Source organism: Mus musculus, chromosome 1, assembly GCF_000001635.26.
Source record: "Mus musculus strain C57BL/6J chromosome 1, GRCm38.p6 C57BL/6J".
NCBI classification, from domain to species: Eukaryota; Metazoa; Chordata; class Mammalia; order Rodentia; family Muridae; genus Mus; species Mus musculus.
Genome location: NC_000067.6, coordinates 152,399,221 through 152,427,138, shown reverse-complemented (window position 1 = coordinate 152,427,138; position 27,918 = coordinate 152,399,221). Strand labels below are relative to the sequence as shown.

Here is a 27,918-nt window from a genome sequence, read left to right as displayed (position 1 = left end):
CAGCTGCTGTTCCGGTGCCATGGCTGCCTGTCTGCTGCCGTGCTGACCACAGACTAACCCTCTGACATTATAAGCAAGCCTCTAATTAAATATTTTCTTTTATGAGTTGCTTTGGTCATGGTGTCTCTTCACAGCAATAGAACCTGGACCAAAACAGTGCTCCTCTAGCTTCTTCAGCAGGTTGTCACCATAGGTCCCATGTTTAGGATCTCCCTAAGAGTGCTCAGCCCTCTGACTCTCCTCACTGAGATCGACAGCCATGGACAGTTCTGTCGTGTGAGCATTGGATGTTCCAAACCACTCTAAGACCTAAAAAAAAACCCTATGGTATCTCTAGAGCAACCAAACTCTAGAGATACGATGACCTACAGGCAAAGGGGTGTCTCCAGAAACAGGGGCTCGATGCTTCCCATCTCTCCTATTAGCCTCCCTGTCCTCTTCTTAAAGGATGAGGTGCATGGCTCTAGGGACAGTTGGCTACTTGAAAAGACAGACAAGAAAATCACAGAACTGCCAAGAACCTCAGCCCAGAGTTTCCCATATCCTACCAGAGAGGACATCAGGGTTCTTCAGGAACTCATGAGCCTTTGTTCTGCAGGTTCTCTCGCCTCTCACACAGCACTAACACGTATCTCTTGTCTAGATTTCCGGGAGCAGGAACAAATGATCACCAGTTTTCAGGAGATACATGACAGTCACTTGCTAAAAGTTGGCAGTGCCCTACAACCGGAGAAAGCAGATACAGCAGTCCAGCAGCACCAGGCTGTGGCTCAGGGACAGCAAGTTGGGAGGTGGCCATTTCCTCATATATAATTACCAGAGACAGCAACATACTAAAGAAGCCACTGGAAGACAAGATCTAGCTATTTCAACTTTTTTTTTTCAAGAAAGTATTCAAAGCCATATAGGAGGAATAAAACCTATACCACCCCCCACTCTGCCCCCCAGATAGAGTCTAACACACGAGCTGTACAAGTGTACCCAGAGTCCATACTGAGCATATTGGATGAAAACCGGAAACTGAGCTTTTGTTTTGGTCCCTGTTCTCCAACACAGCTCTCTGGTGACTTAACAAGGAAGAAGACATACCCAGCAGGGATGGGGAGGGGGGCAACCACTAAGCTACTGAAAATCCAACCTGAGACTCACAATCTCTCTTTCCAACTGATTCTCATGTTAAATCCAACCTCCTGTCACCTGCAAAGCTGTTTGCTGAAAGTCTTTCCCAAAGAAAAGGAGAAAAGGGTGTGTGTGTGTGTGTGTGTGTGTGTGTGTGTGTGTATGTGTGTGTGTGTGTGTTTAGGGGGGGTAGATCTGGAAAGACTAGGTAGTGAATGTGATCGGGTGCATTATATAAAACTTCTAAATCATCAGTAATAATATGTTGGGGAAAAAAGCCTTTGGCACTCTCCTGCTGCTGGTCGCTATGATAAGAAACGTCCAGTTCTAATTCTTCCTCAGGGTGCCAGCCACAATCTAAAAGCCAGTTTCTATTCCAACTGGCTGCCTCTTGCCATTAAAAACCATTTTTTAAAAGACTTTAATTTTAACATGAAATTGTAATTGTATGTGCATGTAGGAAGAGTATGAGCTTGTATGTGTGAGTGCAGTGCCCATGGAGGTCAATGAAGGCAGGAGATCCCCAGGAGCTGGTATTATAGGAGGTTGTAGGCAGCCAGATGTGTGTGCTGGGAACAAAGCCTGAGTCTTCTGTAAGACCAGCATGTGGTCTTTGACCGTGGGCTATATCTCCAGCCCTGCTTTTCAGTGTTAATGTGCATTCCAGTGCGCTCCAGCAGGATGGCAGTGGGTTGCAATTCTCAAGCACTCTCCCCTTTGCTCTCTGCATAGTGGTGGTACTTCAATCATGCGATGCTCTCTCCGTTTTATGTGCTGATGTTTTTAGAGTGTCCATAACGTATGTGTACAACTTTAATGTGAGGTCCAAGTAAGCAGCAGACTGGCCTGTGTGCTAGTGTGTCCCCAGGTTATTATATAAACCAGCTATTAATATCACCCAACCAGCATGGATTGATGAGGAAGTGCAAGTCTTACAAATTCTCTTCATTTTACCCTGGCTTTTACTATAGAATGCTGGATTGTAACTCAGAATTCTGTTATCTCAAGGGAGAACACAGGGGAAAAAAGGAAATGCCTTGGACTTCCTTATGCTTGCTAAAGACGCTTTCTTCCAGGCTCCTCTTTCAAAAAGAGAATAAAAATAGAATAATAAACCAAGGGGAAAACCCAGAGTCCCCACCCCTGGGTCCTCCATGCGTCTACAAGTCTGATCACACTTCTGCTACCTCCTTCCTTAGGATGATCAGTGTGACTGATCCTTAAACTCCACTGTCCTCTGTAAGCCGATTTGTATAAAAGCCTTCACAAGGATTTTAAAACATTATATAGTCACATCCGTTCTGAAAATACAGAAATTATGAGATCAGAGATTGCAATAGTCACTAAATCTAAACTCAACCCCTGCTCCCTCCTCTCTCTGTCTCTGTCTGTCTGTCTGTCTGTCTCTCTCTCTCTCTCTGTCTCTGTCTCTCTCTCTCTGTATTTTTTTTCTAAACAAAATAAAAAACATGATGATGGGTCTTCTTTCCAAAATCCCTTTTCTTCAGAGAGAGAAATAAAATAAAATAAAATCTCAACTCTAGTTTCACAGTGAATGTGATGGCTCTTTGAAACATCAGAGCAGTTTGTCTCCCTGAACCTAGTACCATGATAAATAAACTATGTTTTCAGTGTGGATGTGGAAATTCAAATGAACATACAATTCTCCTCATGTACCTTCTTGGAATGAACACTTTTCCCCTGACCAAGCAAATAAGATATAGGTGTCATAGAAAGAATTCCAAGTTTCCTGCCCCTGAGGAGTTTGGATTCCAATTTTGTCACCGGAGAGACCACTGAATAGCTGAGGCAGGGAATCTTTAGTTGTTTGGGGACTTTAATTATACCCTAAAATCAAATCAATAAAACCAGATTGCTGACAATAGGATAACTTGTATCCTTTCCTAGATATTTACTAAGCTCCTCCCTCCACAGTACCTAATCCGAGGACACAGTAAAGTACAAGCCCTGTTGTTTAGAAGCTGGGTTAGGCACATGAAGGAGGTCTCAGCCTGTATGAAGCTACCAGAGGAAAGACAGGTCTGTGGCAAGCCTTGGAGAATAGATAAATTAATGATGAAGAACAGAAATCAGGATTCAGCAAAGAACATTTAGTAGTCAAAAGCTCAGAGGCCAGAGGAAGTTGTGCTACATTAGAAGGCAGTTCCACAGGCTTGTACTGAGGCCAAGAAGAAAGGATGGGCAGAGAAGCTGGCCGAATCTCCACATTTTAATGGACCTTCTGTTCCATGTCAAGGTATCCAAGCTTCACTTTCAAAGATCTGTTGAAGGTTCGTAAACTACAGAGCCAATTTTATCTAAAACTGCAGTATAGAGGTTGGGTAGGTTGAGAGAGGAAACAGCGGAGCAGAGCAATCCACTGGAGACAAGGATAATAGTGTCTTGAACAAAGGGAGTGACAGAGGGTAGGGGCATGGGAAAGCCTCCTACATTAAAGGAGGAAAGCCTAGAACTCTCGAAGGGGAATTCTGTGAGAAGTAAGGGTATGCACATTAAATGTAAGGAAATGCATGTCTAAGCATGTTGTATTCCCTGTGCTCATGGAAGCAGAGCCCCATGCTGTCACCCACAGTTCCTACCCTTGGAGGTTCTTAGAGCGCAGCAGCAAACTGCAGTTGCTGGGACACTGGCCTTCTAAAGCAGAGGGAGGCAGCGGTGTATGAGAACTGATGTCTTCAGTGAATGGATGTCTCTACATGGTTGTACATTTTCTACCTTGGTAAGAATGGAGTCCGAGTGCCCTAATCTCTGCTCAGTCACCTTTGCAGTGTTCTGAGCCCTGAGGCCCTCAGGGGCAGTCCCTGGTCTGCTGCTATGACCTCATTCTGCTGGAAGTCAGGAAGGAAGCTGAGAGAACAAAGGTTCTGATGGGAAGAAGTGAGACTTGATCAGCAGATGACAGTCATCAGGTCCCCAGGCCCCCTCCTGCATAACACAGAGGGTCAGAGCTATTACATGAAACTAAGATAAGATTCTAAATCTTGGGTGTGGATGGCATGATGTGTGTGGGATTCAAGCTTATTAGAAATTCTATCTATAATTCATCGAGTGTCATTTTACTTTCAGTGAACACGTTGAAGAGCTAAAAATGTCAAAGGTGGTGCTGCAAAACCGAGCTCTTCTCCAAGCCTCAGATTGTCATAGTGACTTTATTTATAGACACATGGTAGTTTCTGGAACCATGCAGAGTTAATAAAATGTGACAGAATGATTTCTTGTGCATGCATTAAATGATAATTATTAAATTAACCAGAGTCAAAATATTTTAGAGCTCTACACCACGGTTATAAATTTTCAGCAACTAAAACTGTTGTCATTCATGGAGTCACACCAAAGGTACAGGAGGGAATTATCCTGCCAGCCTAGAAGGGGACTCTTCTTGTGCTATGACTTGTTCTATTCAGCACAGCGAAAGCAACCATCTGGAAGGCCTGCAAAGTATTTGACTGTGGGAAATGAGTGTAGGTGTTAAAACTAATATTTATAACTACGGACCTGGGACTGCTACTTTGTTCAGTGGTAATATTTCAGTGTGGAAGTAGGCTGACTGTCATTCATTCTGACAGCGCAGACAATAAACCACAATGCTAGCAGAGGAAGGGCTGACTCTGTGACATAATCAAAAGTGAAAACAGAATTTCTGAAAGAGTGTTGGTATCAGTGCTGCTGTAAGGCTGTGAGTGGAAGGGTCTGGTGTGATCTCATCCAGCCTTTGTAACACACGAAGGCATATATTACCTGGGCCACCCATTTTAAGAAAAGCCACACATAATTCCAAATGTTGGATTGAATATAAGAGTGACTATTTTCTATCTTTAAAGTTTTCATGAGTATAGGGGTTCGTTCTGCCTGCATGTGTATCTGTGTATCGCATGCATTCAGTGCCAGAAGAGGCCAGAGGAAGGCATCAGGTCCCCTGAAACTGGAGTTCTAGAGGGCTGTGAGCTACCATGAGAGTACTGGGAATCAAACCCAGGTCCTCTGCTAGAGCAACAAGTGCTATTAACCCCTTAGCCACCTCTCCAACTCCCAAAGTAATTCTTTTACACAAAAACATATGTAAGGCATGTATTTCAACTAGGAAAACAAATCTGCCATATTCTAAAAGTCAATGCTATAAAAACCCAAGACTCAAAGCATTTCCAGACCAGCTGCCTGACACAGTGCTGTGAGTCTGCTTTCTCATATTTTTCTTTATATGGTCTCAGTTTCTCACAACTATTCACAAGATCTTTCTTTAAAGAGTGGGAACAGAAATATCATGATTTAGTCTTTCTTCCACCATGGTTGATTGAAGTTTGCATCTCATTAGCATTGTGGGAACTATCCAATCTATTGACTATGTTGGTGGCACGTGTGAGCTCTTTCAAGTTGAACTGTCAATCCCAGGTGCCTTCATGGGCCCTGAGGAGTTAAACCGTAGATGACTTGCTCAAGCTTGCAGGCTGCTGTAGACGGCTTGTCTTAAAACAGTTTTTGATGTATCTCACGCAATTGCCTGCTGTATGACAGTTTCCTTCAACTTGAAACAGTCCCTCCAGGAAGGAGAGGAAGGCTCATCAGACTCAGATGTAAACAAAATGTCATCGTAGATCTGGGATAATGGACACTTACACGATCCTTGAAGGTCCTTTGTCAATCTTAGAGAGATAGCTATTGGATTTGGAGAATTTAACTGGCCGAGCTGCACCAGGGAGAAATTTCTCCCTGCTCCCTGCCTGTGAGCTATGCAGAGAACTGCAGGAATACAGCTTTTGCCAGCTGGACAGGGGCTTTCCACTTTTCCGCTGTTTTAGGATCATCCCTGCTCCTGTAAGTAACTCCCCACACATACTGCTGTCAGTAACCCCTGTAAAAACTCATTATTCATCAAGTTAGACTTTAGTGCTATTCTGATTATGCTCAGTTATGGTTTCCCCTTGCTGGAGTGAGTAGACGTGTGTGTGTTCTGTTTCCCAAGGAAAAAACCTCTCACACATTATTCCATAGAAAAAGGGATGTGTGCCTTGATCTGCATATGACGATATTCAGTCGAATTCATTCCGTTATCTAGAATGTCTCTGGTAGAAGTTTTGTTTTAAGTAGACATTTATGAAAACAGGGCCATTCACTCAGATGCTTCATGTCTGATGGAAGTATTTTCAAGAGACAAGACTCATCGCTTTTCTTGTATGCTACCAATCAGCAACACTACAAACTTCTCAGACTACACACATCCTTCATGTTACCTTGAAAATCTATACATTTAATAAGATACACACAGGAACACTACACAAAATATACAACTAAAAAGGTGTGATACTTTAGAGCCAAGTTTAACACAGACACCCTCTATAGACATGAATATGCAATCTCCGAAAGCCAGATATTAATAGGGTGGAAGAGTCTTCAGACAGCAGGGATCAGAGTAAACAGAGAAGGGAGAAAGGTTTCTCTGCCAGTAGCAAGCAGAAAGAATTCCAAATGGGGGTGGGACGGGACGGGGGGGGGGTACGCTTTGAAAAAGCAGAGTTCACCGTGGACCTAGGCTCTGCTTAGAGCCAATCGGATTATCATTTGGATTTTATTAGAGATTAGACTCTGAAACATCTTGAATTTGACCATTCCCATTTGAGCAGCTGATGTCCCTTCCACAGTCACTGTAGCCATGTATTATCCTTTCTGAAGAAATGAACCATTTCTCTCTGCTCTGGTTTTTGGCTTGTAACATTAATTCCCTTCTTGGTAGCACTGTACAAGAGGCAGGAGAAGCCAGTGCCTTTGATCTGAAAAAATCTCAGTTTCCTGGGGTCTAAAGTAGCATTGTGAGGCTTGGGCAGAAACTTAGATAGAAATACCTGGCACTTATTTCTTCATGAAGAAACCAGAACTGGACTCTGCCAAGCAGACAGCTATGAGCTCATTGGTCTGAAATAATTACTTATTGAGACTTTCCCCTGGACAAGGCTAACGATTTATGCAGGACATAACTTCATTTACAGGGAATTTTTTAACTCAATAATTGGTTACCTTGACCTATATATATTTAGACCTGATGAAGTTCTCTGTTACATTAATTGATATATTAGGAAATAAAAGCTGATGAACCAGGAAACAGAAAATAAATATTCAATCCAAAGAGGCTGTTTTTAACAATCAGTCTTCATGGTTTTCTGATATTATTCCTAATTTTAAAATTAAAGCCTCAAATAATCGAAAGCAATAGGGAGTTTTAAAAGAGTCCAACCATCTCCAGTTGAGGTTTGGAATTTAAGTGCGAACTGAAGCAAACCCCAAAGACACTGCTAGGTAGCCCAGAGCCGATCTGAGAGGTCTTTTTAACCCAGATATTTGTTGTGGTGTCAACTGAAGGAACAGGGGCATCGAAGGGACTGTGTTCAAATTAAGTCTGTGTGACTATGAAAAGCAGGATAGAAAGCACCACTGATTGTTATTTTATTTTATTTATAGATTTTGCTACATGGTCAAAGAAGCAAGTGGAAGGCAACCATTAGCTCACCAAAACCTCAACTGCTGCCAGCTAGGTGGTCACTGAGTCCAGCCAGCCCTCCTGGTGCTTTAGGAAAGGATACGAGTTGAGTGCAGATCTGTGTGAGGTTCGAGCTCCAATGTCAGTAAAAGAGAGAGGTCGCAGGAGGGATGCCAGGGAGTGGTGAGGGTACAGGAGTCCCGGCAGATAAGACTTTATTCACTGGCATATTCACATACAGCCAGTTACTCACTGGTATACAGCCAGTGGGCAGGCGGCTGAAAGAATATAAATTTGGAGCCAGGAAAATGATCCAGTGGATACTGTACTTCACATGCAAGGGTGAGATCCGGAGTTCCATGTAGATGCAGGCTGGATGTGGTGGCCTGCCTGTGACGCCAGCCCCCTCCAGGTCAGGGATGAGGAATTCTCCTTTCAAGCTGGCTGACTACACCAGGGAAATCAGGAGGCTTTGGGTTCAGTGAGAGATCCTGCCTCAAAGCAAACAAGCAAGCCAACAAGGAAGACAAAGAAAAATGCAGAGAAGAGACAGAGGAAGACATTAACATCTGACTTCCATACACAGGGCATGCATGCACGCATGTGTACGCACGCTCCACATGAGAACGTATCTACACACATGCACAAAGAAATACGAATATCTTTGTGGCAGTATAAATTGAAAGATTATTAAAATGTTTACTATCATCTCTTTTGTTACTAACAGGCTGCTGGTTTTGTTTTTTCTCACTGCTGGAGGTGTGCCACAGTGGAGCTTTTGGAATGGTCAAAGTGGGATCAAGGCCATGCTCAGACTAAGCTGAGAGGTGAGACAAGAGTTTGGAAGCGTGTCCTCAGAAAGACTTGTAGCCCGTCTTTTTTTGAGACAATGACATATGCAGTTCTTCTAAAAAAAATGACCTCATTTGTTAACAATTGATTATTCAGGGGTTTGGAAACGATAGTGTGTGATTTTACCACCTACTGTGAAATTAACTACAGACTGCAGCCATCCATAACCTTTACCTTCCTGGGGATCAAAGAGAAAAGGGATAAATATTTGTTTTTGAAGTTTCTGAAAACAAGAATTATCTGTCTGGACTTTTAAACATCCTAATCATTTTCTCCAAGGTGAACAGAGCACATAGCTCCCCACCCCCCGACATTTCAGATAAGAGGGTGAAAGGAGATCTAGCGTCACCAAACGCAGCCATATGGGTAAAAGAAACCAATGAAGGATAGCTTGGGAAAACAGCTCTTTGGAAACAAAAGGAAAGAGTTGGAAAGGAAAATGAAGTTAATTTCAGAGGCTAGTGAGGAGTGAAATTTAATTAATAAGAAAACTCCAAAGATTCAAAAGGAGAAATGATTTCAGAAAGTGAAATGCAGACTCGCAGGCTGTTTGCCCACTGACATCAAAGCATCAAAGTGTCTCTCTCTCAGGGAAACTATTTGCTCTTTCCCTCAGAGCCACAGGATGCCAGGCCAATTCATTATCTGCAACTTGACAGGTATTATACAGATGAGCAAAACATCAAATCTCACACACTCAGAAGAGGGACCAGGCTTCAAGAGCTGACGTTATTTCAGAGCAGAAATGGCTGTCTCCCATCTGTGGAGCCCCACGTGCTATGAGATCAGAATAAAAAACAGTCACTAAAAACATTGTCTGTTTAACACGCCTAGGCCCCAGAGTTCAGTGTTACCAAGACCTCCTAAAACATCCAGAAGCTCAAACATCTGGCACTGGCCGTAAGGACTGCAGGCAGACGGCTTACAGCTGGAGAGGGTCAGAGAAGCAGCCAAGAGCAGGGGAGCTGAGGGAGGCAGCCAGGGAACAGGGCTTTCTCAGGGCACTTCTGATAGCCCAAGGGATCTGCCTTCTCAGTCCCTGGTGTTCAGAAGTGGAAGAGTTGATTTTGGAGACCAAAGCCCACGCAGGTAAGTTAGGGTCACCAATGAGAACACCCTGAAAAAAAGAATATTCTTTTCCTTCTTTCTTTGCCTTCTCTTGCAGGATAGAGGCTCAGAATCAGAAGGTAGGGACTCCCATATCTTTCTTCTGACTTTCTTCGGTTCCTAACAGTCAGGCATTGGCAAGGAAGACAGCCTTACCCAGCTTCATGTCACAGTGACCCTTCATAGTGTTCCTACTTTGGCCTCAGAAGAGTGAGACACAGGCCGGGTTTTAGTTTAGTTTTGTTTTGTTTTGGTTTGTTTTGTTTTGGTTTGGTTTGGTTTTTTGTAAAGATTTATTTATTTATTATATGTAAGTACACTGTAGCTGTCTTCAGACACAGCAGAAGAGGGTGTCGGATCTTATTACAGATGGTTGTGAGCCACCATGTGGTTGCTGGGGTTTGAACTCGGGAGCTTCAGAAGAGCAGTCAGTGCTCTTAACCACTGAGCCACCTCTCCAACCCACAGGCCAGGTAATGGCAGCAGAGTAAAGTAAAACCTTCTCCCATGGCTCATTAGCCTCTTGGGACTGGACCTGGGTCTTCTCACCCAGTGGTTCTCAACCTTCCAATGCTGTGACCCTTTATTACAGTCCCTCATGGTGTGGTGGCCCCCAACCATAAAATTATTTCCGTTGCTACTTCATATCTGTAATTTTGCAATAGTGATGAGTTGTCATGTGTTATCGGATGATAGTAAGCAATCCCCGTGAAAGGGGGGATTATCATTCACCCCCTCAAATGGGTCGTGGCCCACAGGTTGAGAGCCACTTCTCTAACCCGTATATCTCATAAAAAAGCTACTTCCCTCACCACGGAGTGGACTGAGCAGAGTACACTGGCCTGCAGGGCTGACCAGCAGTCTTCACAGAGAACAAGCACACAAACTGTTTCCCGTCACAACTGCAGATGTCACACCTCCATTTATATCTTTACCACAGTGAAAGAGGGACCATTCTAGAGACCAGTTCTGCTTGCTTATTTTGTTTGCAATAAAAACTGTCAACTATAACGGGACATCTGCATCGTGTCCACTCACGAAGCACGTGTGTTATCCCTAGTGCTGCTGCAATGGCTTCCCCAGTTGTCAGCTCGGGAGCAGGCTGTTCTCACAACATTCTCCACACTGTGTTTCTTCTCTTCAGAGCTCTGGCTTTTGCTGCCGCTGTTGATAAAAGCTGCATTTCACTTGTGTTAAAAGGCTAAACACCCCCTTTTCCAACACAGATATGAATGATCAGTTGAGGCAAGGGGGAGCCGAGATAGGGATAACTCCAAACTAGGACGGAATTCAAATGCAAGTGCAAATAAAACGGGCATGATAGTGTGTGCCTTAAATTCCAGGACTTGGGAGGCAGGGGCAAGCAGATCTCTGAGTTCAAGGCTAGCCTGGTATATATAGCAAGTTCCAAACCAGCCAAGGCTATGTAGTGAGACCTTGTCCAGACAAAAAAAAATATGACACAAAGTTGGGTGGAGTTCAATATGTCATCTCAAGTAACATGACAAGGGGGTGAGGAATTTTGTAGTTAGGGTCTGGATGGTGGAACTACAGAAACAGAGGTGCTTGTAGCCTGCCAAAGCAAGGCAAAGCACAGTGGGAAACCTCAAAGCACAGCAGATGCAGGGCAGAGATGATGGAAGGAGATAGCACTCAGGAAATTCAACGAGACCAGAGCTGAGGGCCCTCAGACAGAGTGTTTCAGAGTGCCTCTCACTCTCTGTCAGAACTGAAATATAGATTAGACCGGCTTATAAAAACCAGAGGGTGGGGAGAGGGACTGCTGCGAGAGGCCATCTTCTGAACATGCGCGTGGCAACTAGGAAGTCAAGGCAGATGTGCGCACTGGTACTGGGTCTACAGAAGCGGGGCCATCCTGATGGTCAGTTAGCAGGAGGAAGGGATGCACCAGGCTCTGTCACATATCCTGCTGATCTGTGGATTCTTAGAGAAGGGGAAGCTCTGGACCCACTGGAGACCACTGAGCTTTGACAGTCCCAAATGCAGAAGACTCTGATTGAATTCTGGATAGTAAACACCATCCATGCTGGTAACTAAGGGAGAGAGATTTACAAAGAGGAGGGAGCTCTGGGGTAGGAAAGAAATGGGAGAGGGGAACCAAAATGTATAGTGTACACATAAGAAAATTGTAAATGAACACAATTGACTACTACTACTAAGAATAAATATCAGACCCAGTGGTTTAACTGCACATCACTGGGAAGCACAGACAAGGTGGATCATATGACTGAACTAAAGAATCTGGTAAGAGACAGGCCTCATTACATTCTAAACTAAGGATTCCTTGAGCACCATGGAGGAGTTGGGCGCTTCTTTTATGTATATGAACACATGGCAAAAATGAGGCTTGGTCCTCACAAAATGCATTCCAGAGGCATATCTATAGAGGGGACTGAGCCACCTCATATTTCCCTCAGGGACCCGGACTGAGGCACGTTCCTCCTCTCCTCAGATCAAATGCCAGCCAGCAGTTCCTTTTCCGTTAAGCACTCTTTGCATAGATTTCGTGAAAACTCTGTTGAGATTCGGAAGATAACTTAGCAGAGCCGTATCTGTATCTAGTCTTTGATGGACAGAACACCCAGCCAGGAGCAGAGCTGTCACCATCAGTCACCTGCGGACACGGACACTGTTGCAACCTGATCCTAAAATACTGAGGATCCACTGTGGCTTTCAGGCCTGGCCAATGCTTTGAAGCTGTGTCAAGACCACAGGACAAAGGCAGTACTGTTTATGCAAATCCAGAAACTCCAAAGCCATTAAAAGTAACATCAGCAATTCAATACCCAGGGATGATTAGAGGCCCTGCATCAGTCTGAAACAGAAAACCCAAAGCAAAGCTGGGCGAAGTACCAAATTCCCAGAGTCGGAAGGGAGCCTGGGCTGGTCAGAGCCTGCTGGATGTGCTTGGGAAGCCGGGCTGCATGCGGATCCCCTGGCCAAGGGGCAGCCGTCCACGCCAAGGAAGAAAGTCCTGGCCTGAAGCTGCTTCTACACCTGGTGCACAGAACGCTCCAAGAGGAATTGCCAAACGTGCCTCCGCAAGGTTGGTTGTCAGGTTGCCACATTCCTCCACAGTCATCGGGAACACATTCCATCCAAAGGAGACAACAACAGCTGTCAGGGGAGAGTCTCTGTAGCAGTAGACAGTGGGATGGAATACCATGGTCTCCTAACCAAATCCAACATTTTGAGGCTACTCTCAAAAAGATTTAAAGTTTGACTAAGGATCCCTGAAGAGTCACTTATGCATTTATGATTCAAGAAACTTCTCAGGCATTATCATTCTCATTAAGGGGGTGGGAGAACAATTTCAAATTTTAAAAGGATGCCAAGAACATCTGGCCCAGAGGTTTTCAATCTTAACTGCACATTGAGATCCCCTGGGAAGTTTACAAAATTCGTCAGTTGTCCTGGCCCTACTCCCTCAGCCCTGGCCTGGGTCTGTCCTTAGGACCTCTTCAAATGATTCTGATAATTAGTCCCATTTGAGAGCCACACTCTAGGACATTTTTCTTACAGTATTTGTCTTAGTTAGGGTTTTATTGCTGTGAACAGACACCATGACCAAGGCAACTCTTATAAGGACAACATTTAATTGGGGCTGGCTTATAGGTTCAGAGGTTCAGTCCATTACCATCAAGGTGAGAATATGACAACATACTGTGGAGAGCCGTGCCGCGAGCAATCGCCATTATAAGATGGCGCTGGCCTCCACTGTGCCTAACTAGTAAACAAGCCTTGTATGCAGGTGCAAGAGTGAACTCACTCCTAGTCACTCCCATTCTCGGGGTGTAATAGTGGGGTGATGGGCGAGCAATGAATCAGGAGCTGTCACGCCATATCAGGTGCTGAAACGTCACGCTGCGGGCTATAAAAACGGTGCCATTTTCCCCGTTCGGGGTCTTCCTGAAGAAGTAAGCAATAAAGCTTTTGCCACGGAAGATTCCGGTTTGTTGCGTCTTTCTTGCCGGTCGAGTGGGACGCAATAACATACAGGCAGGCATGGTGCAGGAGGAGCTAAGAGTTCTACATCTTCATCTGAAGGCTGCTAGCAGAATACTGGCTTCCAGGCAGCTAGAATGAGGGTCTTAAAACCCCCACCCACAGTGACACACCTACTCCAACAGAGCCATACCTTCTAACAGTACCACTCCCTTGGCCACGCATATGCAAACCATCACAGTACTAGACAGGAAACTGAGGTGCACAGGGAGTGAGTTACTTATGCAAAGTGACACAGAGCAATGTACCTTGGACCTTTCACAAGACAATGCAATTAACAAATTGAATGCCCATTGCCGGGGGGTGGGGTGGGGGGGAATGGGCAAAGAATGGAGCTGCTTTTGGAGGCAGGGATCCATTCACCTCCCTTAACTCCACCCCTCAATGATTACTGTTTCTTTAGTGCTGCATATTCAGTTATAGAATGCAGCTCATGTTCTGGAAAAGAAAAAAAAAAGGTTTAAAAACAAAAATAAATGCACGCACTTATGAATCTTTGCTATGGATATTTTCTTTTGAAATAATACGAGAAAACTGGGTGTGAAATAGTAAAGATTCGCAGCCAAGTCATTACTGCCCATAGGAGGCAGCTGCACTTGTGACTGTAATAATGCCACTGTATTGGCTTCTTATCAAATGTATCAGTGACAAACCCAAAGCAGTCTTTTGTATAGAAGTCTAGAACAATATGATTGTCCAAAAAGTAAATATTAAGTTCATTATGACTGAGGACATAGGCTTGGGAAACTTGTAATATCATGTAATTAACAGCTGAATTGCCAGGTGTTGAAAAGAGTCCAACTTTATTAGTCACAAATAAGAGAAGAAGGTTTTAGTGACATGAGAAGAAAAGGAAATCAAATATAGGACTATTTAGCTGGGTATAATAGCTTGTGCCAGTAATCCCAGCTTGTGGAGGCTGAGGTGGGAGGATTACCCCAAGTTCAAGGCCAGTGTGTGCCTACAGAATTAGTTACAAAATACCATAGGCTATTTACAGTGTGTGGCTTTGTCTTACAGAAAGGTATGTTTCACAGGAGGGAAGGAGTAGGAGGGGTTCAGTGGATAAGAGTGCTTTCTGCCCAAGCATTAGGACTTGGGTTCTGATCCTCAGCACCCACATAAAGCCCAGTGTGTCACACGCACCTGTAAGTCCAATGTTAGCTGATGGGGACAGGCGGATCCCTTGGTTATCGATCTAAGTTCCAGGGTCAGAGAGAGACCCTGTCTCAGGGGACTAAGACAGAGAATAATGTAGCAGAACAGAGAACATTAGATATTCTTCTTTGAACACACAGAGGCTGAACCTAGGCCTTCCTGCACATATGTAGCAGATGTGCAGCTTGGTTTTCAGGTGGGTCCTGAACAACTAGAATGGAAGCTATCCCAAAAGCTGTTGCCTATATGTGGGATATGTTTTCAGTGGGTAAGGATGAGCCTAGCCTCATGGAGACTTGAAGTGCCAGGGTAGATGGGGTGCAAGGGGGGGACTACCTGTTTAGCAGAGAAGGGGAGAGAGAGATGGGGGAAGGAATGTAGGAGGGAGGGGATGACCAGGAGGGGGGAGTGAGCAGGATGTACAGTTAAGTAAAAATTAAATAAAAAAAGAGATATCCTTCTTTGGCCTCTATATTACATGCACTAATACACACACACACACACACACACACACACACACACACACACACACAAGGGAGGGGAGGAAAAAGGAGAGGGAGAGAAGGGAGAAAGGGGGAAGTGGAAGAAGAAGAGGAGAAGGAAGAAGAAGAAGGAGGAAGAGGAGGAAGAGGGGGAGAAGAAATGAAATACAAGCATCAGACAACCAAGTCAAGGAAAATGGGAACCAATATAACACAAGTGAATACTGTGTGTAATTAGAAGCAACTGCTAGTTTCATCTCCCTCTGCTCTAATGATGTCCACCAATAAAGATCGTTTTTCTATAAAACTAAATTCTTAATAATGCAAACTGAAAAGGCTTGAAGAACTGCCTTTTTATACTGAGTGCAATGCACGAGCCATATACAAAGGGCCAACCATCTGTAGTACTGTCTGCAAACATATTTGGAGAAAGCCCAGCCACCGTTAGAGAAGGACTGTACACTAATTGACCTGTTCTTGTTCATAGTAATCTCTAATGGTCTTTGTATTTGTAGAGTGCCATTGATATTTCTCCCTTTTATTCATCTCTGATTTTATTTATTAGAATCTATAGAATATATAAACTCCATATATACTACTCTAGCTAAAAGTTCATCAGTTGCATAGGTAAAGTAGCTTTTTTTTTTTCATTGAACTTTTGGACCTTTTTTTCCTTTCATTTATTTCTGCTCTGGTTTTTATTAATCCTTCTCTTATACTAATTTGGGGGCAGGCTTGCACTTGTCTTCCTAGTTCCTTGATAGACGTCATGGAAATTAGTGTGCTTAGTAAAGTTTAAAATCTAGTAAGACCAAGGAAGACTGGAGAGGAGAGCGATCGTTTACTAAATATTTTCAGTGCTAGCTGTTTCAAACCTCCCATGTCAGCTCCACAAAACTCACCCAGAACAAGGCACGTTCTGGCTGCCCGGGTGCTCTCCGCTCCACCTGTGTGTGCAGAGGGAGCATAGAGAGCTGTGCACTAAGCTGGCTGTTCCTTGGCACAGTGATGACATGAAAAATCCAGATCCTACTTGGCATCAATTTCCCACTATCTTGGCAGGTCTACACCACAATCACTGTGGTGTGTGCCACTTGGCTAGGAATATAAGGCTGGCTGGCCACCAAGAAACAAAGAAGCCTTCTATTAGCCCAGCAAGACACTCTGTTGGGAATGCCAGGGCCCTAAATGTCTACAAATACATTTTTCACAGGTATCTCAAGAATTTAATTTCCACTGTTGGGTGTCTAGAAAGTCCTGCATTTCTCAAGACCTTAAAGAGGAGCAGTTTCTCACTGCAGCTTTCAGTGAGAATACCAATAGCTCATCCTAGATTCCTCTGGTTCCTGTCTTATCTGCTGCCTACTAGAATAAGAAGCTTGCAATTGTCTTCTACCCTGCTCTCCAACATGGACAGTCACTCTCAAAAGAGCAACTAGAAAGAGACCTATACTGTCTTAAAATCCTATTGTCCAAAGTGCACTGCTACAGTCTAATTTATTGTTATTACTGTTTGGTGGAGGTGGTGGTGGTGGTGGTGGTGGTGGTGGTGGTGGTAGCTAGTAGCCCAAATGGGGAGATTTCAATTTAAGAAACCTTTCTCCATCCTGGTATATACCCATCAGCTGACTCTAAAGTAACTGAACCTGAGAGGAAACCTATTCTAACACAGCCAACATGTCACTGAACCCAAGTACTCATAAAAGTCCTTTAGCAGAAGTCTTTCTGGCTTTCTGCCTCATTTGGGACCCTAGAGTCTAGGGTGAGTACTTACATTATTCTCGCTCCTGAATGCATGTTTCTTTCCTAAGGTATCTTCAAACATGAATCAGAAAGCACAGGAGGGAGAAAGTTATTTTTGCAATATGTTTATAGAAACAAGGAATTCTCAACGAGGCAGGAGATAGCGGTCAGCCTGTTGAATTTGCCAAACAGCTAAAATAATAATAAAAACATTTATAGACTCAACAAAATGAATTTATTATTACACCCTGAGCTTAGCCCTAGCAGGCCATCGCTCAAGTCTGAAAAAAAATTGTGCATTTGGTGTTCCTAGAAAAGAAAAGAAGTACTTTCTAGCCAAATCTAAAGTTTAGTTCATGTGAGAAACTTGGCTAATGCCACCAACTACAGATGCAATGTTCACATGGCAGCATGTTCCACTAACTGAATTCTAGCCATTATGTGTATATTTTGCATGGATTTTCAATTATTACCTATAAGAAGTTTTTTTTAAAGTTATGAACATTAACACAGTTTTCCCACTAGAGGAATGAAGAACAGAAGGGAAGGTAATAGAACCCTGATTTATTCACCACTAGGTCACTCGATGGCCACTTGCCAAGCCTTCTAATGCTAAGTAGTTACTACTTGGGTCCCAGCCGGAGGAGGGGGCACCCAAATGCCAGCAGAGGTCAGGAACAGCAAGTCAAAGAGACAGCAGGGGCTTATGGCAAACTCATGCAGTGTGGGGGACTTGGTGGCCTGGACAAAGTTCCCGGCACAGAGACTACTTAGCCTCTCTTGCGGAGAAATGCATACCTGGCAGTGTCAGGTATTCATTACACAGACATGTTCACTCCCAAAACATTATAAACTCACACGTTAATGATACAGGCTTTGCAGATGCACATTACAATTTATGTACAATTACAAAAAAACTACAAAAGTACTTTTTAAAAGACTGAATAAGAGGGCTGGAAAGATGGCTCAGTGATTAAGAGCACTGGTTTCTCTTAACAGGGGCTTAGGTTGAGTCCCAGTACTCACATGGCAACTCACAACCACATGTAATTTCAGTTCCAATGCCCTCTTCTGGCTTCTGAGGACACCAGGCACACGTGATACACAGGCACACATGCAGGCAGAACACTCACACCCATAAATTAGTAAAAATTTAAAAAATATTTTAAAAAGAGCCATTAGGGCCATATTTTCTAGAGGACAAAGAGTCAAGGGCAAGAAAGCAGGGGGAATGTCACCAGAGAGGGGGGTGATGTCATCAGAGAAAGAATGGTGTCATCAGAGAGGGGGTGATGTCATCAGAGAGGGGGATGATGTCATCAGAGAGGGGATGTTACCAGAGAGGTGCTCAGAGTAATCTCCTGAAATAGAGGTTATATAAAACTGTTCTGATTCTACAGCTGGAAAGATGCAGGATTCAGGTAAGTGTGCCTTGTCAGTATGTAAAGACCCTGATACAGAGAGATGGGTTTCAAAGCATCACACTTGTGCAGGGTACAGGTAGCATCTATATTTGGGTCAAAATATGCACACACATTGACAGCTTCTAGACAAATATGCAAAATCCTCTCATTGCTCACCTCTGGCAGGTGAGGTTTACATCTCATCGAATTCCCACACAGTGTCTGATGGTTTTAGTGTGGGGGCCTAGCATTTAGTATGGGGGCCTAGCATTTAAGCTGTAAAATAAAAAAGTAAGTACACCTGAGTTCTAAAACAATTAACCTTTTAAGATATTTTGGCTTTAAATTATGTGTACATATGTGGGGAGAGTGTGTGTGTGTGTGTGGTGGGGGGGGGGGGTTGCACCTGAATGCAATGCCCTCAGAGACCAGAGGGTGTCAGATCCCCTGGAACTAGAGTTTCAGGTAGTTGGGAGCCTCCCAAAGTGATGGCTGAGGGTAAGAGGGAATTGAACTTGAGTCCTCTGCAAGAGCAGTACTTGCTCTTAACCAAGGAGCCATTGCTCCAGCCCCTGGTATAATTTTTAACCACAAATTTTTGATATGTTAACATAAATGTCATCAAAATAACAAGCCACTTTGAGAGTAAACCTGTGAAGGCCATGTATATAGTTCTTTATGGATTATAGCTATGGCTTAAATACTCACAGGGAAATCTCCTCGTAAGGTGGTAACTGGGGAATGGCTCAACAAATACATTATAGGCTAACAGCTTTCTCTCTGACTTTACTGTATAATGCCACATATTGTGAAGTAATGTGTAAAAACGACCTTTATAGTTCCCTACTATCAACCCCATGAAACCCTCATAATGGTCCTACTATCCTGCTCCCCAGAGTGGAGACAGTGGCACACAGTGAAGTGACCCATGCACACATTTAAGTGTTGGGAAGGGACCACAGCACAACCGACAGCATTCCTGGTTACAGAGCTCTCATTGTTCCTTCCTACAACCACAGGAGACAGCCCAGCAGGAGGACTGCTGGAAGCACATGCCTATGACCAGAGAGTGGCAAGGATAAAGGATAAAGACCCGGAGAACTCTAGCTGCCATCTTGCGACCCGGCATATGTGCGCCTTATCTCAGCTGGTCTGCCGAAGACCCCCCTGAGCTGAGCATGAACCTTAGTTCCCCGCGGGGCCCCATTTCCACTCCGACAGGATGAAAGAAACGATCGGGAAAATCTCGCCAAACTGCAGGCACAAGTGCTCATTGGTGGGAAGGGAACTGCTCATAGAAACAGCAACAGCAGACGATTAAAAAACTGCAGTTCTCCTTAACGAAGTTAGGGGTAAACAGTATCTCTCTGGTGTTGAAGGGGTGAACATGTTTACAAACCAAGGAGCAGTGATCCGTTTTAACAACCCTAAAGTTCAGGCGTCTCTGGCAGCAGACACCATCACCGTTTCAGGCCACGCTGAGACAACAGCAGTGGACAGCAATGCTTCCTAGCAGCCCAAACCAACTGGGTGCAGACATTGTGACTAGTTTAAGGAGACGGGCTGAAGCTCTGCCCAGTCTGTGGACAGAAAAGCACCACTTGCTATTGGAGAGGATGCTGCCGCCGAAGTTGCAGATCTGGTGGGGAATTTTGATAAATTTGGCTTCTAAGAATGAGGCAAATTGTATTGAAGCAACTTCTGAAGAAAGTGACACTGGCAGAAGTTACAGGAGCTGCTATTTTATATCATGATTGCTTTTAAACGTTTTTTGTTTGTTTGTTTGTTTGTTTATTATGGATATGATAAATTTTTAAGCCCAAGCCCCCCAGACACTGCCGCTCTTTTCAGTCTTTGCTTATTCCTAATTCATTCTTTGTGGCAAATTAGGCTGAAGAAGGCTGGGAATAAAGTTTGGAAAAGGTTAATAAAATTCTTTGCCTAGTTAAAAACAAAACAAAACAAAACAAAAAAAAAAACACGGAGAAATATCTGAAAAACCTAACAGACTAACAGGCATGTTATAAAACAAACAACACTAAAACAACCCTGCTCAGGATTTAAAAGTGTCGATCGATGATGCCACCACAACATTATTTACCATACAACCGACTGGGGTAAATTCCTTACCTGCCCTTTGCTTTGGAGTCCACATGCATGAAACTCATTTGGGAACAACTTCAGGACCCTATGTATTGCTGTGGACAGCTTGCCATCCTTGAAGCAATGGGATCAGGACAAGCATTTGCTACTTCAGCATTTACTCAAAGGAGTGCATCATTTTGAGATCCAATCATAATTTAAAATTGGAGGTTGGAAGCAAGATTGACAGGTTTCTCCAATCATCACAAAGAAATTTTACATAGCAGCTCTGGCTGTCCTGGAACTCACTAAATAAACCAGACTGGCCTCAAATTTCCCTGCCTCTGCCTCCCAAACGCTGGGGATTAAAGGCGTGCAGCGCTATGCCTGGCTTATATTTTAGACAAGCAAGTCTAAAACCACCCACCAAAGAAGCTGAAAATCTGAACGCTTTAGCAAAATGGAGCCAAAATATGGTCAACCAACATATACAAGGTTCTGTTTGAATTACTGCCACTAGTCATGCGTGAGAGGTTTCTTTTTGGTTGCAGAAAGCGACCTTCATGCATATACATGACACACCTTTTAGTATTTATTATTTGTTCCTGTGGAATCTTCTAAAACAGCGCTGAGGTCAGTAACTAGTCAGTGCCTGAGCTAAGTGACGAAATGATCAGGACAACGGAAGAGAACCATGGAGCCCCGCTATCATTCAAGCAGAAGAGACAATCCTCATTTGAAAGAGATGTGGGTGGTCTTCTCTTCCCAAGCCGAGTCAACTGGACAGAAGCAAAAGGGAGAACGAGTTGGACCTTTCTTGCTCCTAAGTGGACCGTGTGTACTTTTTGAGGTACGTCAGTTACAGGCTCACGTTCTGACTCCACCATGGGCTAGTCTTACATTCTCTGTGCCTCAGTTTCCTCTTATATGAAGTGAGATAGTGAAATTTGTAATCGCCCTTCCTAGATTTGTTACTGGGAATAAGCCTGTTACCACATGTCTTGGTTAGAGTATCTATTGCTACGATGAAACACCATGAACAAAAAGCAAGTTGGGGAGAAAAAGGTTATTCAACTTATACTTCCACATCACTGTTCACCATTGAAGGAAGTCAGGACAGGACCTTGGGAGCAGGAGTTGATGCAGAGGCCATGGAGGGATGCTGCTTACTGGTTTGCTTCCTGTGACTTGTTCAATCTGCTTTCTTACAGAACCCAGGACCATCAGCCCAGGGATGGCTCCACCCACAATGGACTGAGCCCTCCTCCATCAATCATTAATTAAGACTATGCCTTACAGCCAAATCCTAGGAAGTCATTTTCTCAGTTTGTGTGTCAAGTTGGCATAAGACTAGCCAGCACGCCACACAAAACCTTAAGAATACTGACCTATAGATGTTAGTTTTGTTGTGCTGGTAGCTTTTTGCTAAAATGATTAATATTTTTACTTGCTATTTTATGTTATTTTGGATAACCGTATACTGAGTGTACATTAATGGAGGCCAGAGTGCTTTTTTAAAACTTCATTTTGAGACCTGATGACAAGGCACAAGGGTAAGGGTGCCTGTACCCAAGCTTAACAGCCTGAATCCAATCCCTGGAACCCACTTGGTGGAAAAAAACCAACCAACTTCAGCAAGTTGTCCTCTCTCTCTCTCTCTCATACACACACACACACACACACACACAGAGAGAGAGAGAGAGAGAGAAAGAGAGAGAGAGAGAGAGAGAGAGAGAGAGAGACGCACACACTAATAAATGAAAAAAATCATTAAAAACCCTAAAAAACAAAATTTCATTTTTTAAATACAAAGCTAAGGAAGAAAAAACAAGTTTAATAGGATAGGTACTCCCATTTATTTAGCAGCATTTCAGCAAAAGGCTTGGCGCATACACCTCACTTCTCAGTACATTAACTATTTGAGAAAGGCCTAATGTCAGTTACTTTTAAATGAGGAAGGTCCATCTCACCACAGACGCCCATGGTGACCCAGAAAACCTTAACCTCAGTCCACTTGATTCTAATCTGTAAAAACCTTAACCCCATTCTGATGAACCATGGTGGTAGAAAACTAAGAAAAAAGAAAACAAAATAATATCAAGAAGGCCACTAAAGAAGCATCCGTTTCGCTGTAAAACTGCTAAAGCTTGTCTTTGAAGGGATAACAGTGTGAGCCATGCTTGTAAAACTGCTAGAGCTTGTCTTTGAAGGGATAACAGTGCGAGCCATGCTCCTGGCAAACTACGACATCATTTCCATCCCAGGTGCTGAACACTATCACTTTTTGCCGTTTAGGACAGTTTACAAACACACTCACATCAGTGTATCTAGTTGAGCTTCTGCCAGAATCCTGCTGCTTGGCCATTAAAATGTAGAAGTAAATTCCTGCTAATCCCCAAACAAGGCAGAGATAAAGTAGGGAGCGAAATATCCACGCTAGTTCCTCAGAACAAGCAGAAGCCCATTGCTGTATACTTGTGCCAACACATCTTATCCATTTATTTAACACCATAAAAAGTGGTCCTCAATTGAGTATAATACTTTGCACCCCTCTGCCAGATGAAATGCCCGGATTGGTCCACACTCACATAGCAGCTACTGCTGTGTGACTCTCCCCACAAGCTCCATGGGCCAGCCAAATGATAAACTTAAGGTCTTTTTTTGGATTGAGTTATTTCTTCTTTTGGGCCAAATGTACCCTTTTCCAGTTCTCGCTACTGGTACATGGGCCTTACTTAGCCAAACCACAGCTTTGGAAAGTGGACAGAGGTCGGACTTCCCTCTATGGCTGTGGCTGCTTGTTCTGGGCAGCGGTGAATTAAAGAGAAGCCATCAAAGCACACTGCCTCATGGCACAGGCCTCACGGTTCCTGTACCTCAGCACAGTAACACGAGTTTTAGAGCATACGGGATGAAGTTCCTGCCTTGTTTCATATCCCAGATTGTGATACTTGAAGAAAAACAACGACTGTGTTGAGTTTGAGATCAGACATGAGAATGGAATCCCCTCCCCTCCCCCCGCCCTTTGCTGCTATGAAGTAGTATGAAACAAAACTTTTCCTGTGCTCAATCAATCTCTCCAACCCCAAATGCATTTTCCAAAAGCAGAGTTGGTTTGCTTCTCACCTGTGTGTGTGTAGTACAGATCAGATCTAGAATGTTCCATAAGAGAATCACACGGCAAGGAAGTCTGCATGTGACCCATGGCCAGTCTCAATGATGCTGTCAGCTAGGGAGAAATGTTTTGATCTTCAATGATCTAGGAAAAAAATCCTATCCCATGTTCTTCCAGACCTCACAGAGGGTGAAGGAGAAGAAAGTCTGCACCGAGTTACTGAAACACCACTTGGCGAAAGCTAGCATCCCAGACTGTACTCGGCAATGCTTGCTTAGATGCTCTTGGTAGCTCACAGCCACTTTTTAAAGTTACAGAGTAGACATCCTGTTTGGCATCTCAGATGCTGAGTAGGTCTTGGGTTGAAGAAAGAAGAAGGAAGTTTGGCATCTCGGATGCTGAGTAGGTCTTGGGTTGAAGAAAGAAGAAGGAAGCAACTAGTAGAAGATCGTCATGACCACACATTCCACTGCATCGCTGTCTACGTCATAACCTAGAACTCTCCCAGACAAATTCTCTTCTAGAGACTACTTTAAAATTGACTTTTAAAATAGATTTATTCATTTTTCTGTATCTCTGTGTCTCTGAGGCCACATGTGGGTGTGTGTCTGCAGAGGACCAAATGGGGCGCTGGATACCCTGGACCGGGAGATTTGGGTGGCTGTCTGACATGGTCCTGGGAAATGAACTGCAGTCTAGTCCTTTGCAAGAGCAGCAAATGCTCTTAACCACTGAGCCATATCTCTGGCCCCCTAAGAACTGGAATTTCTGTTGATATTTAAGGCATTATATAGGATTTCTAAGAGAACCAAGTGTGCCCAGAGACTAATGCAAAGATTGTCCCTGTCCTCGCCAAGTGTGGGGAATCTTCCTCAGCCTTCTCATACTGGCCGTAAAGGATAAGTGCAGTGACACGGACTGTAAGTGAAGATAAGGGGAAAGAGGCCACGGCAGTCTATGCAGAATTAGAATGGCACTCATCTAAGCAGAACATGTGATCAGGTTCACCCTAAGGTTCATGTGATCAGGAACACCCATGGAATTTAGGATTAGACATCAGCTGCTTGTTGACATCAGTTATATCACAAAATCTATATAGAATTTAAGCTAGTAAGAATTTTTACAGTTGCCAGGCATGGTGGCGCACACCTTTAATCCCAGCACTCGGGAGGCAGATGCAGGCGGATTTCTGAGTTCAAGGCCAACCTGGTCTACAAAGTGAGTTCCAGGACAGCCAGGGCTATACAGAGAAACTCTGTCTCGAAAAACAAAACAACAACAACAACAACAACAACAAAACCAAAAACAACAAAAACAGAAATTTTACAATCATTTACTCCAGCTCTCTTATACTTATGAGAAATCGATGTTTATGGATTCTGTAACATGTGGTCCCAATCACATATGCTATTCTCGGATATTCTAATTTGTAATTTATAGATGTCTGCAAGTTTTGCTTATATTTTGTTCCTAACCTTCCTCCCTTTGAAGAGCAAGCAGTCTGTAGACAAACTCCTGAGAAGATTTTAGTTTTATCTTTTGTGGTAATCCTATCTTCATTGTTACCTGGATTGCATTGGGTTTTAAATCACCAAGGAAAGATACTTCTGGGTGTGGCTATGAAGTTGCTCCCAGCAGGGAAGTGAGACCTACCCAGACTGTAGGCGGCACTGTTCCATGGCTAGGGGTCCTGGGCTAAACCAGAGACAGCAAGTGGATCACCATCTATCTCTCTGCAGTCTGCCTGTTGTTTCAATGGCACCAGCGATCTCACACTTCTGCAACCAAGCCTTTCTCACCATGGTGAACTATACCCTCGAACTTCCTTTCCTTGAGTTGCTTTTGTCAATATACCATTTATTAATTCTGTAGCCTTAAGTGAGTCTCAGTACTCGCTTTTCCTTCTCCTAACTCCTCATGGTAAATACTGTAAGGTTTGAGAACTTATATAGCACATAAAAACCAAAACCATATGTAGACGATTTCTTTTGCAAAGAAAGCGAGACGAAACTTGAGATTTGAAATGCTTCTGGCATGGAAATGGTTAAAACACACACACACACACACACACACACACACAGAGCGCAAATCTGGCTTACCAACGTTCCCACTTTCTTTGCACATAACATGCTCTTCTCCGTGGGAGCAGTCACGTATGGCAGGGTGTATAGGGAAGCAGTGAGCCCACAGAGCTGTACTGTGCCTCTTGTTTGCTTTCGCGCCTCAGTACCTCTGCTACCAGGCACTGTTAGGCTGCCAATTAGCTCCCTGCCTCCTCTCTCCCCACCTCTGCTTTAGGATATGTCTTGTCTGGGGATAGCTCCTTTCAAAAAACATTCCAGGATGGCTCTAGCTTTTAATCTCAGGAATAAGGGAGGATTGCCTAACAATCGGACAGCTTGTCTTCCCTGGCCAGATTTTACTTTCTCTGCAGACCATCTAGAGCTTGCCTGCCCGACTCCACCACGAATGCTTGGATTTAAAGGTGTGGAACTGGATGGACTGAGGTCTACGGGAGGAAGGGACAGACTTCCATTGATTCCCTGTCCTGATCCACAGCAAACACAAAGGGACCAAGCATAGAATTCTTTAGCCTGAAGACAAAACTTGACTGTTTATCCTCCCAATGATGGCTCCAATGGCCCATCATAGACCCTAGGGCACCTCAGTACAGTTTGCATCTGCAGTGGGAACGTGTCTCAGGAGGCTGAACAGGCAGGGACCTTCTGGAGCTCCCAAGAAAAGACCAGCCCACAGTGTGGTGTGATTGGAAAGACTCCAAACAAAGTTTCAAAATCTCCATCCCTGAGTTCAGATAACCCAGGGGAGGACCAGAAGCCGAGTTACTCAGAGAGCAGACTCCTAGCACCTGCAAGTCCGGGTGACTCACTCTCCATCTCCCAAGTCTCTGTGGACCCCTTTCCTGCCTTAGTTAATTAAGTTCTGTGTCTCGCATCTGGAGAAGACACTCTCTCCCAGTAGAAACCAGGAAGAGGAGGGGGATGAGGAAAGTCAAGGTCTCCAGATTCTCGTCCATAGGTTTTCTCATCTCCCTCCCGGCCCCACCACTCTCTCAGTCCAGGACCCACGCGGGCAGCAAGGGAGTGTGCGCAGCAAGCTGCCCTCATCTTCCCCGCGGTGGCCCAGGACCCCTACCCGCTCACCAGATAGCCATCCTGCTCTTGGGGTAGTCCAGCCGTTCCAGGCAGCCGAGGAAGTAAGGCAGCGTATGCGCAGCGTTGCGGGCGAGAACGACCACGAACACCGTGGGTTTCTGCGGGGGCGACTCGGGGAACGCCACCGTTTCCTCTCCGTCCTCATCCGAGTCGGGCTCGGCGGCGAAGCGCGCCCGGCAGCCGAGGCGGAGCAGGGCGGAGGACAGCAGGAACAGCGCGCAGGCGACAGTGGCGAGGCGCGCAGCCATGTTCCGTAGCCGGCGGGAGGCGGCGATGCTGCCAGCGGCGCCGGGGATGCGGCTGCCCCGGGACGGCGGGAGCGTGCACCGGCACTGATTTCTGAGGCTCGCAGGACCCGCCGCCGACCAGCCTTGACCTGAGTCCCCTGTGCACCGACTCCCTGCCACCCGCGCTTGCCCCGCGCTCCGCCCTGCAGACAGGTCGACTCCGGGAGGCTGATCTTCCCGAGTTCCAGGGAAAGTTCCCCTAGTCCAGGCTGCGCTTGTACAGCTGAGGTCTGCGGCTTCCTCCAGAGCTGTGAGGTGTGGCCCTGTCTGCCAATGGGAGAGTGTGTGTGTGTGTGTGTGTGTGTGTGTGTGTGTGTGTGTGTGTGTGTATACATAACGGTACAACCCCAAGAAAATTTATTCTGCTTTTTCTAACCGCAGTCTGAAGTTCTTCACAGTGACGCGATGTATCCAGGGCTTTATAATGCACCTATTGACAGATTAGAGTTCTAAAACTGGAGGTCTCCTCAACCACCCAGGACTGTGAGAAACAATGTTATAACATCTACAGAGGCAGAATGCTTGTATTCCATAGACATACAACTTCTGAAAAATTGAAGACTTGGAGAATTTTAGACCTCAAATCAGAACCCTGAAAATAATAGCTCCGAATGGATCACTCTTCTGGAGCCTCTTTTCTTTTCTTTTCTTTTCTTTTCTTTTCTTTTCTTTTCTTTTCTTTTCTTTTCTTTTCTTTTCTTTTCTTTCTTTTCTCTTCTCTTCTCTTCTCTTCTTGTCTTTTCTTTCTCCCTCCCTCCCTTCCTCTCTCTCTCTCTCTCTCTCTCTCTCTCTCTCTCTCTCTACCTCCCTCCCTCCCTCCCTCCCTCTCCCTCTCCCTCTCTCTCTCTCTCCTTTCTTTTTTTCTTCCCAAGAAAGGT

General features: G+C 44.5%; 1 protein-coding gene and 1 pseudogene across 2 annotated transcripts in view; one reads left to right on the top strand and one right to left on the bottom strand.

Moving 5' to 3' along the window:
• Positions 1-27,334, bottom strand: part of Colgalt2 (collagen beta(1-O)galactosyltransferase 2) — a 110,891-nt gene extending 83,557 nt beyond the window's left edge. Inside the window, exon 1 of one of the 2 annotated variants that reach the window (XR_001784706.1) lies at positions 26,742-27,334. Coding sequence is in view for 1 of the 2 variants with exons in the window: in NM_177756.4 (NP_808424.3) it covers positions 26,742-27,001 (260 nt within the window). In the remaining variant the exon portion in view is untranslated. The remainder of the gene's footprint in view (positions 1-26,741) is intronic. The other variant, NM_177756.4, reaches the window with a different exon arrangement.
• On the top strand, positions 19,482-20,259 carry Gm15618 (predicted gene 15618; annotated as a pseudogene).
• Positions 27,335-27,918: the final 584 nt, after the last annotated feature.